A 14,319-nucleotide genomic window follows, 5' to 3' on the forward strand; every position below is an offset into this window, starting at 1 on the left:
GCCAACCTGCACTATGCATATAGGGTACTTTGACCCGCAGACTCTGGCAGGAAGGAGACCGTCTGTGAGAGTTTTGATGGATGAGACCGTGTGGTTCTGCAATGTGTGGGATCCATGTTTGCACAAAAGTGAAACCCCACCTGCACCTCCACCTTCCTGCTAATTCAAGTTGTCAAACACCTCCTGAATTTCCGTTAACACATCTTAGTCACGGTTCTTACACTGAACTCTGCGCACCCAACACCTTGGTTCCAAGTGTTTTGACCCAGGTTGAGGATATGTCAGGACAGGTCGAACTCTTTCCCCGTTTCCCGATGACTTTTTAAATGAAGACTTCCATCATTCTGACATTTTTAAAACGAAGTATTTAACATCTGTTTGGAATCAACCACTCCTTAGAAATAACAAATAATATAAAAGCTAAACAAGTCTGAGAATGAATGCAAATGTCACGGCCACACTACCTCTTTAAGAGTGAGAGAAAAAACAACCTTTTGAGGAAGGTTGCAAACGTTGACAATGTGCGAGTTTGCCGATTGAGTTTCCGGGGTTGCCGCCCACCATTGTTCTGCATTTTGCACATTTCGGGTGTCGTGGTGATGAACTGACTCATTTGTTGAGATTTGGAAAACATTCTCTGATGCTCGAACATTTTGCGAAACCACTCTCAGAGTGTGAGTGGGAGTAGAATGGGACACTGACTTGTTGTGTCTCACCTTGCACCGGCGGGGAAGACTGCCCTGTCTTCCATTGGACAAGGCAGACTGACCAAGGAGCACCTTGAAAGATGGACTGCAGTCTTCGACGCTAATACTCTGCAGCTTCGTGAGGGAATTTCAACACAATGGCGCAAACTCTGGAGAGTTTCATCGACTCGCTTGATCCCACCACTCTTCCGAGGATAATACAGATCCAGTCTGGGATTTACTTTCAAGGTAAAGGTTGGATTTTACACGGTGCGATTTTCCAGTCAATTCGATTCTGTTGTCAACCTTTATTTTATAACCCCCATTTGCTTAATGCATAATTTCAGCCTTTAACTGAATAAAGCATTAGACTTTTCAGCGCAACAAACTTCAGGACACTGGAGTTTTGCGGTTTTCAGATATTTTGCAGCACCTTCAGTTATTTCAAACCACGTTTCATTTGAATCCTGTTAATATTGCTTTTTTTTATTGCTCCATTTCGCTATCAAATGCAGTTAGCCAGGGAAACCCCCCTCAGTTTGACTAAAATGTTGCAGTACTCAACAATATGTAAAGACATTGGATGGTTTGTACTTTCTTTAAACTGTTTGACTTTTCGCATCGTTTAGGTGCATTGCTTAATTCAAATCCACGTTGTTTCAAACAAAAACAAACTTCCGTCTGAAAGGTGAACATAAAATAAGTACTAAAAATTCTGTGGAAGTTGACTCGAGTTTATTTGAGATTTAATTTGCTGAAGAATTGGGAATAGGGCTACCATTATGTTTTAACATTTATTATTTGAATAAAGTAAATCCAGTAATTTCAGTCAATATTTAGAAGATGGTGATTGTAACATTTTCGGAAACCACATTCACTGGGAGTTTGTATGTAAATACGGTCAGTACCGGTTTAAACAACGCCATTGTTGAGCGCGCAGATCGATTCCGGAAATCATTCTCATTAAAAACCAATTCATTTCACTAATATCACATTTCATTTCAGTTACTCGAAGCCCTGTCCTGAGAGATGTTTCTACATGAAGGATTGCCTCAATGTGTAACAAAATTAGTAGTTTATTTCGTACAATCACTGAAGTGTTACAGCTCAGAAAGGTCTCTTCAAACGAGTACAGTTACCCAGTGCAAATCTCCTGCTTTCCCCCATAGCCTTTCGCACTGTTTATATCCAATGTCCTCATGTATGTCTCAATTGAAACTGCCATTTACACGCAGTGCATTTCACAGCCTAATTACTGAGCACAAAAGTGTTTTTTACCTCTTACATCACCCTTGCTTCTTTTGCACATCACTTTAAATCCAAGCTTTAAATCAAATCTTCTTCTCGTTTCTTGAATAGTGACAACTTCTCTCTATCAGCTGTATCCAGACTGCTCATGATTTATGAAAATCTCCATCAAATGTCCTCTTAGTCTTCTTCTCTCCATGGAGAACTGTCCCACCTTTTTAACTGAAGTTCCTCATACCTGGAACCATTCTTATAAACCGCTTCTGCACTCTATCCAATGTATTTGCATCCTTCCGATAATGTGGCACTCACAACTGTATTCCAGCTGAGGTATGCTTTATTTACTGTGCACATATACAGCTCCCTATGCTCCTGCACCCTCTTTTGAATTGTACCCACTATTTTATGTTCTTGTAGAGTCATACAGCATGGAAACAGACCCTTTGGTCCAACCAGTCCATGCCAACCATGTTCCCGAACTAAACTAGTTCCACCTGCCTGCGCTTGGCCCATAATCCTCCAATGGTATCGTATACATGAACTTTGCCAAATCTCTTTTAAATATTATAACTGTACCTGCATCCACCACTTTCTCTGGTAGTTTATTCCACATAAGACCCATTCTCCTTTTTAAATTTTTCTCCTCTCACTTTAAAAATTTGCTCCTGAGTTTTGAACTGCCCTACCCAAAGGAGAAGACCTTTGTATTCACCTCATCTTTACCCCTCATGATTTTATAAACCTTAATAAAGGTCAACCCTCAACCTCTACACAGTGAAAAAATTCACAACGTTTCCAGCCTATTTTTATAATTCAAACCTTCCACTCCTGGCAACATTCTGGTAAATATTTGTGAATCCTCTCCAATTTAATAATACCATTCTTATACAGGTTAACCAGAACTGCACACAGTACTACAGAAGTGGCCTCACAAAAATCCTGCACATGACATCCCATCTCTCATACTCAAAGGTCTGAGCCATGAAAGCAAACATGCTAAATGCTTTCTTAACCACCTTGTCTACCTGTGACACAAATTTCACAGAATTATGTACTTGAACCCTTAGGTCTCTCTGCTTTACAACACTACCCAGTGTCCTACCATTAATTGTTAAAGTCCTGACCTTGTTTGTTTTACCAAAAAGCAATACCTCACATTTATCCAAATTAAACTCCATCTGCCATTTCTTAGCCCATTGACTAAATTGATCAAAATCTCTTTGTAATCTTAGATAATCTTACTCACTGTCCACTCTACCACCAATTTTGGTGTCATCTGCAACCTTTTTAACCATGTCTCCTATATTCTCATCCAAATCATTTACATTACTGACAAACGAAAGTAGACCTTGTACCGATCCCTGAGGAATACCTCTGGTCACAGGCATCCAGTCCGATAAACAACCCTTTACCCTCACCCTCTTACCATAAAGCCAATTTTGTGTATCCAGTTGGCAAGCTCACTGAATCCCATGTGATCTACCTTTACTGATCAGTCTAACTTGTGGAACTGTGACAAAGACTTGATTAAAGTCCAAGGAAACAATGTCTACCACTCTGCCCTCATCGGCTGTTTTGTTTACTTCATTAAAAAACTCAATCAAGTTGCAAGACACTATTTCCCTTGCACAAAACATGTTGAATATCCCTAACCAATCCTTGCTTGTCACAAACATGCTTTCTATCCCTAATCAATCTTCTCCCAGTGCATATACTGTCAAATGTGTCTCAACTATGGTCAACCGCTCAGCAATCATTGCATTTCCAAAACTGCCGTTTTGCAATTGAAATAGAGTTCATTGATGGTGCCTGAATCCTTGCTGTTCAAGTTCTATGTGCTATCCTAGGATCTAATATTTCCATGGAGCATGTTCTCAGCCTCTTCAGGATTCTCCAAACTACCCTTACATTTTGTAATGGCTGAGCTCCAAGCTTCTGATCTAACCCTATTTTCTGACTTGCCAGTATTTTTTGCAACTCATTTTCCAGGTACAGCACCCAAAGTTCAAGTGCAGCCAGCTTCTATTATTTCAACACATGTTGAGATTTTTTCATGTTTTTCTGTGACCTTCCTCTATACAGCTCCCTAATGTTTCAAAATAATCTGTTCACCAGCTATCTAGTACAGTCGTATTGTGCATGCAACCTCCTGTCTGCTGTTTCTCAGCAAAGTGTCCTCTTGATTCTCTGCTTTTCATTTGAGTGTTAATCTGAGACAACTACAAGCTTAACATTACCAGACACAGAATATTTATACTGAAAATTGTCTAGTTAAGGAAACCATAATCCTCAAATAATGTGATTTTGTGAAGAGGATTTCATAATAAACTTAAAAGGTGATAGAGCAGAGAATGCGACTGATTAAATTGCTTTATAAAGCATGGATTTGATGGCCAATGGTTCCTGTACTATTTTGGCTGACTATACTTCAATAATTTCCTTCAGTTTCAGTAGTTCAATCTGCTATTTCAACAGACTTTGTCTTGTAAATTCTGTCCTGGTTTATTGTCTACGTTTACAATTATTATGTATGTTTAGAAAAAAATAATTTGGTCTTTATGTGATGATATTCCTCTAATTACCACTTACAGAATATAAGGTATTTACTTAAACAGATGTGAATTTTAAAAACAATCAACTATTAAGGAGCAATATTATATGGGCGCAGAATGAAAGACAGTTCTGAATTGTTTTGCTGTTGAAAATATTATAACATCAACTTCCTTTAAAAAGATTTGTTGCAGTGCAGAAGGAGACCATTTGGCTCATTGCATGTCTCTCTCAGCATTTAATTTTGTGCCACTCTCGTTGCTAATTTTCTGCAATTCTGAACACTGTTTCTACTTAAATAATCATGCAATGTCCTCTTAAATGTTTCAATTGAACCTTTGTCAGTCACAGTTCCAGGCAGTGCATTTCAGACTAACTACTCAGTTGTGGGGAAAGAAAACTTTTTCTGTCATTACACTTACTTCTTTTGAAGAACAAACTGTGGCCTCTGTTTTTTTGATCCATTTACAAGTTACTCCCTATGCACTGTTATCAGACCCCTCTGTCGTGACCTTCTCTCCAAGGAAAACAGCCCCAACATCGCCAACCTTGTCATAACAAAAGTTTCTCGTCCCTAGAACCATTTTGTAAACCTCTTCTGCACTCTGTCCAACATATTTACATCCATATCAATGTTAGTTTTCAGATTATTAGCAATGATATTTTATTGTTATGCAGTAAATATATGTTGGAAGGTAGTTTCCGTGCAAATGAATTGAAAGAGGTAAATTTTATAGTTTAATGTAGAGCAAACTTGCTCAAGAATTGTTGTTGCTTTTCCATTGGGCTCTATCTTTAAGTTTCCTCTTCCACAACATTTGAGTGAAAAACAGTAAATCAACAAGAAAATCAAGAAATAAATTTCCCTTCCCCACCCACATAACTATTTTATGTTTCTGCCTTGAATTTTAAATACATTTCTTTATCTTATATATCGATAAAGTCCAATTCAATGATTTATTTCTTCATGCTTCATAGTGGAAAAATAAATGTTCAGTTGTGCTTGAAGTGATAGTTTTACTGAACTACGCTACATACTATATCACATTTGGAACTATTTTCAGAAGTTGTAAAGCGCAAATGTTATATGTAAATCTTATCTCAAGCATTTATGCACCTGAAACCTAAACTGTGAGCAAACTGCCATGTGGTGTGTGGCCAGAAGCTAGGCCATATGATAACTGAATCTTTGCAGTTGTTTGTCCCTTAATGCAAGCAGCTGATTCTACTGGGATTCAGAGGTGGATGTTGTGCTGTTCTTACCCCTGAGCTGGAAGACCTGGGTTCAATTTCTACCTGCCTCAGGCATGTTTCGATCGTTTATTTAAAATATTTACTGAAATCTGCTAATTCACCACCGCCTGAAGTTTGAATGAGGGACCTTCCAGGCATGCATAGCTCAAGTATGCATTGCATAAACATGCTGAGCATTGTTTACTCTTTTGCAAAACTTGCATTTGTGGAAAATATCATGTATTTATTAGATTGGACTTTGCGCACTTGTGCCCTCATCATGGAGTCTCAGGCACTCAGACTACATACCAGGAATTGGGGCACACAAATCAGCAGGTACCATAGAACTCTTTTTTTTTAAGTCTGCTCAAGACCCCCTGTGTGACAAACACTGAAGTCTCATGTTTGTGGTTCAAGATCATTTGACAACTGCCTTGAGAACTGAACATACTTCAATAAATGATCATGAGATAGTCATTTTGGAATTTCTTCTTTAAGTATAAAATAAAAGCAATTCCTATAAATTTTTATTGTTATGCCAGCAATGTCTACAATTTATTCATAAATTTACAAGTACTTTGTATGTTTGGCAAACCTGATACTGTTTTAGGATATTACCAGCACAGTCAGACTGATGTATATGAGTTTTCAGAAGGTTTTTGATCAAGTGTCATTCAGTGGTTTAGTAAATAAAATTAAAGCACACAAACTTAGAGGTAATACACTAGAATGTATTGACAATTGGTTAACAGGCAGAATGTAGGCCATAGGAATAAATGGGTCATTCTCAGGTGAGCAGGCTGTGACTAGTGGAGTACCACAAGGATAAGTGTTTGGATTTCAGCTTAGAATACATTTTGATGATTTTGGATGTGGGAGTGCTGATGTGCAGATGATGTATGATTTCATGGAGTTGTGAGGAGGATGGAAAGAAGCTTTAAGGGGGTTTTAATAGGCTGACTGTGTGGGAAAGAGCACATAGATGGAATGTAATATGGATAGATGTGAGGTTATCTGCTTGGGTGAGAGGAACAAAGGTGCAGCGTACTTCTTAAATGGTAAAAGATTGGAAAGCTCACCAGACTGATTCATGGGATAATCGGATAATCTATGAGGACAGATTGAGGACTCTTGTGCCTGGAGTTTAGAAGAAAGTGAGGTTATCTCACAGTATCTTAAAACATTCTTTAAAGAGATAGAGTAGATCTAGAGAACTGGGGAACACAGTCTTAGACTGAAAGAAAAATCACTTAGGACTGAAAGGAGGAGAAACTCTGAGAGCACTGAACTTTTGGAATTCTGTACCCCAGAGGATGTGGAAGCTCACTTAATAATAAGTTCAAGACAAAAAAGTTGATATGTTTCCAGTTGTTAATGAAAACAAGACATATTGCATTGTGGTAAATGATAAGCCATGAACTGTAATGGTGGAGAAAGTTCTGGGGGGAATGAATAACCTATTTCAGCTGTTATGTTCCTATGAATGTTTCTTTCTCTATACAATATAGCTTTTAGTTTCAAAATGTTCTGTTGTTAACTTCACTCATTACATCTACTCTCCCATAACAAGAAACTATCACTGCTCCAGCAGTTGACTTCTGCTTGTTATTTTTTTTCCATATTCAATCATTCTAACTTTTGCACCATTGAGACATACCGTTTCTTTGGTTAAACAGCAAACTCCCCCATGAGAGCTTTTGAACTGATACTAGAAAATGCATGGTTGCAACTTCAAGATCATAGCCTTTTCTGTACTTGATAATCTTCACTGAAAATTGACATTCTGTAATAAAACCGTACTGTAACTCTTGTGCTTATATGGTGCATTGCCCATTACCCAAATAGATTGGATCATAAAGTTCTTGATGCAGATGCTCTCAGAAAATTAATTTTGAGCTGGATGTAATCTGTGCTTGACACCCCTCCATGCTTTGCATTGGTTTGGCAGATTTTGTTGGGATTGCATTTAAAAGCCAATGGAACATGGTAGAAACATTTTCTCTTAAACTGTGTTCATTCTTTTGTGTACAATACTATAATATCAGTTAAAATCTGTAGTACGGTTCAGTTCTCAGGAACATAGAAGCAGGAATAAGCCATTCAGCTCACTGAGCCCGCTCTGGCATTTAATATGATCACTGTGGTTTGTCATTTAGAGCAATGATTTGGATGAGAATATAAAAAGCATGGTTAGTAAGTTTGCGGATGGTATAGTGGACAGTCAAAAAGGTTACCTCAGAGTACAATGTGATCTTAATCAGCTGAGCCAAAAATTCTAACCTATTCAATAAAAAAACTGAACTAAGAAACAAAATGATTAACTGTAAATGGAAACAAAGTAAAATACTGATTTTAAAAATTGAAAAGCTTATACAGCCTTTGTCCACATCTCCAAAAATCTAGGTAACCAAAAAAAAAGTGTCTACGGGTCAGTTTGTGTCCGTACAGGCATTTTAAGGGAAAACAAAATCTTTGCTTTTAGTTCTATTCGGGTCCATTCAGGTTAAGCAAAGTTTTTCTTCAGAGTGCCCGTTGGTGGACTTAATCTATCCAAAAACCAAAAATATCCTTTAACCTGAAAAACAGTTGGCCCTGAGGTTTTTGGATAAAGGATACCCAACCTATATTTTTTAAAAAAAGTAAGACTCCAGGGTGGAATGATATGGAATATGAAGGAAAATACATCTTTCTAATGGAATAGATAATGAACAGTGTGGAGATTACAGTTTGTGATATGAGCAGAATAATGCTCAATTGACAGGTGAATGTCATATGAATACATTAGACACTTACCTGCTAATGTGCCAACTGATATTTCTCGCCTCCTATTTCAATAAATATACTGCAGAAAGGATTTATGTATTTTAAATCATCAGCAAGAAATCTGAGCAAGTTTGTCATAGTAAAGATAACCATCCTTTATCTGAAATTCTATTTAACCAATTTAAATTGGAGCCTTATTTAGAAAATGATTGTGCAAAGTTGATGAGACAGCTTTAAATGTTGTGTAAAAGTTGACAAAATATTTACATTGTAATTGGTATTTGTCACAACTTTTTACCTAATTTAGCCAAGTGAACAACTTCTTGCACAGAACCTGCCATATTCTAACAATCCTCTGGCTGGGAAACAAAGGAATAATTTTCTGGTCCATTCATCCTGCGGACTGGACAGCTTCTTGGGTCCAAATATTAGGAAAAAAGTGCAGAGACCCCTTTCTGCTCTCACTTTGGTGATCAAGCTTAGCTCACACCCATGGTCTGACAGATTTACTGAAAAGAGACTGACAAGTCTTTCACCTCAATCTGCCATCTGATTATTGGCCAAAAACCCAGAGGAAGGTTATCCAGGGAACATGATATTAAATAATTTGCTCCCACAAACTGGAGGGTCTGAGGAATTCCTGATAACAACGTTGGACTAGTTTAAAAAGCATAAATTCCATGGTCAACGATGAAAAGCCTCCTAATTTTCCTCTGCGCTCACCAGCATGAGTCCTTGCTTATGAATTGACCTGGACTGGAGCTACTGTCCATGCCTTTTAAATAATTCAGACCATTTAAAAATTTCTGTGATTCTGAAGCTCATCAGGAGCAGTGTACTTTGAAACTGCTTCTATCTAACACTGGCTGAGGCTGCAATGGAACAAAATTGAACTTAAAAACTGATTACTTTTACATAAAAACAAATATATATTATTCATATGAATAGTACCAAATTACATACATCTTGCATTTTAAAGATAAGATGCCTGCTGCAACTATTGTTAAGTTGCATATGTTTGTAAAAACAATTCTTTAATGATAAGATATTTAAAACCCTGAGATTAGCTATGTAGAGGATTCCAAAAAATCATTTGCCATGACTGCTTTCAAGAAAGGAAAAGCCTTTTGACAAAAAAGCATTGCCATGCAGAGCTTCTACAACACCTTAGTAGAATACAATGGCTGTGGGCGTCTGCTGGGAGGAATGTTTGGAAAATTAGCTATGTAGTTTTGTGAAGTAATATGTTCATATATATCTTTAGTATTGCTTTAAAAAAAGCAACATGCAGTCAAAGTTCATCAAATTGCACTGATCAGGACAGGCACAAGAATGGCACATTTACAAGGAGGAATCATTTTACTACGTGAAGAAAAGATGCTGATTGGGCAGCAAGTCTTGACTCTGATCAAGGTCTTGCATAGAATACATCGAAAAATTACTGACTTTCATACCTTTACTTAATTTTTAAAAGAAGATCCAATTCCTTGGTATGTTTTTTTCCCTGAAAGTTACAGACCTTCATACACAGGGAGCTGTTTTTCCCTGAAAAAAACAGCTCCCTGTCTATGAAGGTCTGTAACTTTTTTTAGCAAACACAAGTGAGGCACATTGTGTGCCTTACTGATGGCCTTAAGTTGGTTGTTCATTTAATTCTTGGCACAATTGGAGTTGTTCAGCAAGTGTGATGAAAGCACAGTATCACACCCAACATTAGAAAATAATGTTACTATATTTTTCTTTTTACCAATCAGATATTTTTGTGAAGATTAATATTAGCATAGATTACTTTTACTTCTTTGTTTTAACATTTTTTGTGTCTTACTGCTGACAGTACCATTAAGGAACCCTGGCAAACTTGAAGCCAATGAGATTCGGGGGAAAACCCAGCACTCGTTGGAATCTTGGCTAGCATACTTGTGGCTGTTGGAGGCCTATCATCACAGCCCAGGGCGTCATCACTGGAGTTCAAGTTAGTGTCCAGGGTCCAACTATCCACAACTGTTTTGTCTCCAAAAGCAAATAAAAGTATAAACACAGTGAAAGGGAAGTAGAAGATTTATAAGAAAATATCAGTGTTACCTGAAAGGAGTACTTCAGTTTTCTCCCAGGTGTTCTTCCTTTGTGTGACAGACAAAGGACAGGGAAATAATTCAGAATTTAGTTAAACAACCCCTTCTTTAAACTCTATAAGATTGGGGTCGTATTTGTTTGAAACCAAAATGAGCAAAGCAGCCAACTCTTGGTGTACATCTTGTGTCGTGTTTCTTTGTCTCTCTGAAGATAACTTCAAGGCACGTACTCCATAGATGACAGTCTTGAGTGCTCGTTTCTCAAAATCCTTTGTGCTGTTGACATTTATCCCAAAGTATACTCTCTTTTCCAGAAGCTTCTCTGGCACTCAGCCAATGAATTGACCAAACCCGACTGCAATGTTCAATCCTGCCAATGGAGTTTACTGGTGAACAGCTCCGCAATATTTATCCTGAGTTGCAAACAGCTATATACCATGCTCCATACAAGATAATAGTGGCCTAACAGACCACTATGACACCTACCTTACTTGGTCAACATACAAAACTACAGGTCGCAGCTGACAGGACAAGTCAAAAAATGTCCTGGCCCCAGTTTTAACCTGGGACAGAGCTTAAACTAGTTGGCCAAATTTTCTGGCATGCTGGATTGTAGCTCTTAACCAATCTTGTAGCCATTTTTGCTGCTAACCACCTGACACATCAGAAATGCATGGTTATGCATATTAGGAAAGAGTTGACTCTGTGCTCTTGAGAAAAAGGTGCTGAGGAGTGATCTTAAGAAACTTCAAATTATGAGGGGTTTTAATAGCATTGTACAGAGAAAATGGTTTCTCCTGTGGGGAGGTTCATAATCAGAGATCATCTATATACGATAATCACCATGAAATCCAATGAGAAATTCTTTATCCAAAGTATGGTGAAAATGTGGAACTTGGTACTACTGAAAAGCTTAAAGCTAATAATGTAGATGCACTTAAGGGGATTCTGGGCATTGTTTGAGGGAAATAGGAATTGATAGTTACAATAGTAGAGTTAGATGGGAACAGCAATACCCAAGTGAAGCGTAGGCACTTGCATTGCTTGGTTGAGCCAATTAGACTGTGATGTATATTATACGCAAAAAGAACACTAAGAACATAAAAGTTCCACGGTCATGTTTTGGGCACAAGATGGTAATGTATGATTGCGCAGTGCAATTCAAAATGATGTCCCTTTTCTTTGAAGGGACGGTACATTCCGCTGCAACAGATGATGAAGTGCCTCCAAAAGTATTTCTAAAAAGAACTCAAAACAACAAATGGAGCAGCAGACCAGAAACAGAGGCTCGCATGAGTTCTCTGACGCAGCACTCAGGCCTTAGTACAGAAAATGTAAAGGAGAGACATATTTCCATAGGGGTCAGGAAGGCCTTGATGTATACACTACAAAAGGGAACGGAGTAGATTGTCATCAAGGTCAGTGTGAGACATTTGGCATCAAGGCTGTGGACAGCAGTACTCTAAGAAGTTTGCTGACCTCACCTGACTGGCCAAATCAGTGACTGGAACTACAGCCTTATGTGTTAATCAATGTACTTCATTCTTAATAACTGTCTGCAGCAATCAGAGTGCATGTATAAAATTCTATATGCTCCCACATTTGCCAATGCTAACTCATACCCATATCTCTCATTTCCCACCTACTCTCAAAAACTGGTGTGTCACCCAAACATATTAGACAGGGTTTTTAGATGGTGAGGTATCAATTTGTTCATTGTGGTTTGTTGTCAGATCTTTTTTGTTAATGCCTCTGCAAATGAGTTTGGGACATTTTACACATTAAGGGTAGTAGATTAATGTTTTTAATTGTTGTTCTTCTGGTACATTTAAATTATAGGTGTGGTGTTGGGTTTAAGGCAAAACAATTACAGAAGCCTTGGGGAAAAAATACTCTGCAGCTTCACCTGCTTTGTCGTATTATTCCGTGTGATGTTCTCTGTTTTCAGTGGGGAAATCTAACGGGAATTTGGTTCCTGGAGTCCAACAACAAAATAATGGCAGCAAACAGCTCTCATGAAAGTTTGTCAAACTGTAATGTTAACTCTTTCTACAGAAGCAGCCTGACCTTCTGAATAATTCCAATACTTTTTGTTCTTATTTCAGATTTCCAGTGTACTACCTTGATTTTGTACTACTCTGTTGGGGATGGAATGACCAAATTAATCACTTGACACCTAGGTCCACTTCTATCATTAATGAGTTTATTATTTTACACTGGTGGGGAGAAAACCTCTATGCAATCCAGGGACTTCTCCAGTGAATAGAGGGAAACATACACTACTTATACATTTGCTATTAGCCCGCTTTTGACTGTTACAAACCAATCATGTTATTAATTTATTACTTACACATCCAATCAAGTTAATCATGTGAATACATGATCAGCGCATGACAGCTGTCTTCCAACCCATGATCTCATGATGTTTACCAGATCCTCTAATAACTTTCCTTGGCCTTCACAGTAAATCTTACTCAACCACATTCCATGCTTTAGCTCCCTTACAGATAACAGCGACTCTCTTCAATCTGTCTTAGGTTGAACTTCCACTGGAATACACTTATAATGGCTATATATTTAAAATGCCATTTTAATGTTTGATAAATGGCTACAATTTATGTTATTTCGCTATAGAATGAATGGCTATGCCATGCTGCATCACACAATATGTTACAATATAAGTAGCTCCACTATGGTTTTCTATACAAGCATCTGCATCTGTTTCTCTGTAATGGAGCCCATAGTATTTTATCTTTATCTAGTTATTTTGGATTTATTCCCTCAATGAAGGCATCTAATTACTCTGTCCTATAGCTTGACTTGGAACAGCAGACTGCTCAAGCTGCTGTTTCAGCTAAGATCTTCCCCAGCCATTTATATCAACTGAGAACCACTTTCAGCCATTTTGTGCTTTTTCAATCATGGGAAACCCTAATAATTGCAGTATTTATTACTTTTGCTAAAAGTTTAGTTTTGCTGCATGCTTAGTCTCTCCATTGAAAGACAAACGTTTTTGCTTTGATATTACATTTTTCATTCCCACTGGGCATAGAGAAGTACGTTACAGTCAATGACTTTGTTTTTTTGTAATTGTAGTCACTGTTTTAATCACACAGCAAACTTCCACAAACACCAATCTGATAATGACAAAACCTCTTCTTGAGATGTTGATTAATAGATATTAGTCAGGACACTGGATATAAGTTGGTTGCTTTTAGTCGTGCCATGGTATCTTTTACATTCACTCTAAGAGCCAGTTCCAGCCTTTGGTTAGTTGTTTAAACAAAACATAGCACCTGGAGCAGGGCAATATTCTTTTAGTACTGCACTAGGCTTTTTTTTTAAGTTATTCACAGGATGTGGACATCATTGGCCAGGTAAGTATTTATTGTCCATCCCTAATGGCCCAGAGGGCAGTTGAGAGTCAACCATATTGCTGTGAATCTGTAGTTACGTATAGACCAAACTGGGTAAGGATAGCAAATGTCCTTCCCTTAGGGACATTAGGAAACCAAATGTGGTTTTCCTGACAATTGGCAATTTTTCCATGGTCATCTTCAGACTCTTAAGTCCCAGATTTTTATTAAATTCAAATTCCGCCATCTGCCATGACAGGATTTGAATCTGAGTCCCCAGGACACTACCTGGGTCTCAGGGTTAATAGTCTAGTGATAATACCACTATGCCATCACGGCTCCTCAAAGCTGTTAGCCTTGACACTAAAAATGCTTTTTGCTTAAATCCAGACTAGGAATTCAACCCAGAAC

The 14,319-nt window shown here is 37.9% G+C and overlaps 1 protein-coding gene across 1 annotated transcript in view; it reads left to right on the forward strand.

Moving 5' to 3' along the window:
• Positions 1-490: 490 nt before the first annotated feature.
• Positions 491-14,319, forward strand: part of themis (thymocyte selection associated) — a 47,822-nt gene continuing 33,993 nt past the window's right edge. Inside the window, exon 1 of the mRNA XM_043683711.1 lies at positions 491-935. Coding sequence (XP_043539646.1) covers positions 845-935 — 91 coding nt within the window. The 5' untranslated portion in view covers positions 491-844. The remainder of the gene's footprint in view (positions 936-14,319) is intronic.

The sequence above is a fragment of the Chiloscyllium plagiosum genome, chromosome 3 (assembly GCF_004010195.1).
Source record: "Chiloscyllium plagiosum isolate BGI_BamShark_2017 chromosome 3, ASM401019v2, whole genome shotgun sequence".
Classification (NCBI taxonomy): domain Eukaryota; kingdom Metazoa; phylum Chordata; class Chondrichthyes; order Orectolobiformes; family Hemiscylliidae; genus Chiloscyllium; species Chiloscyllium plagiosum.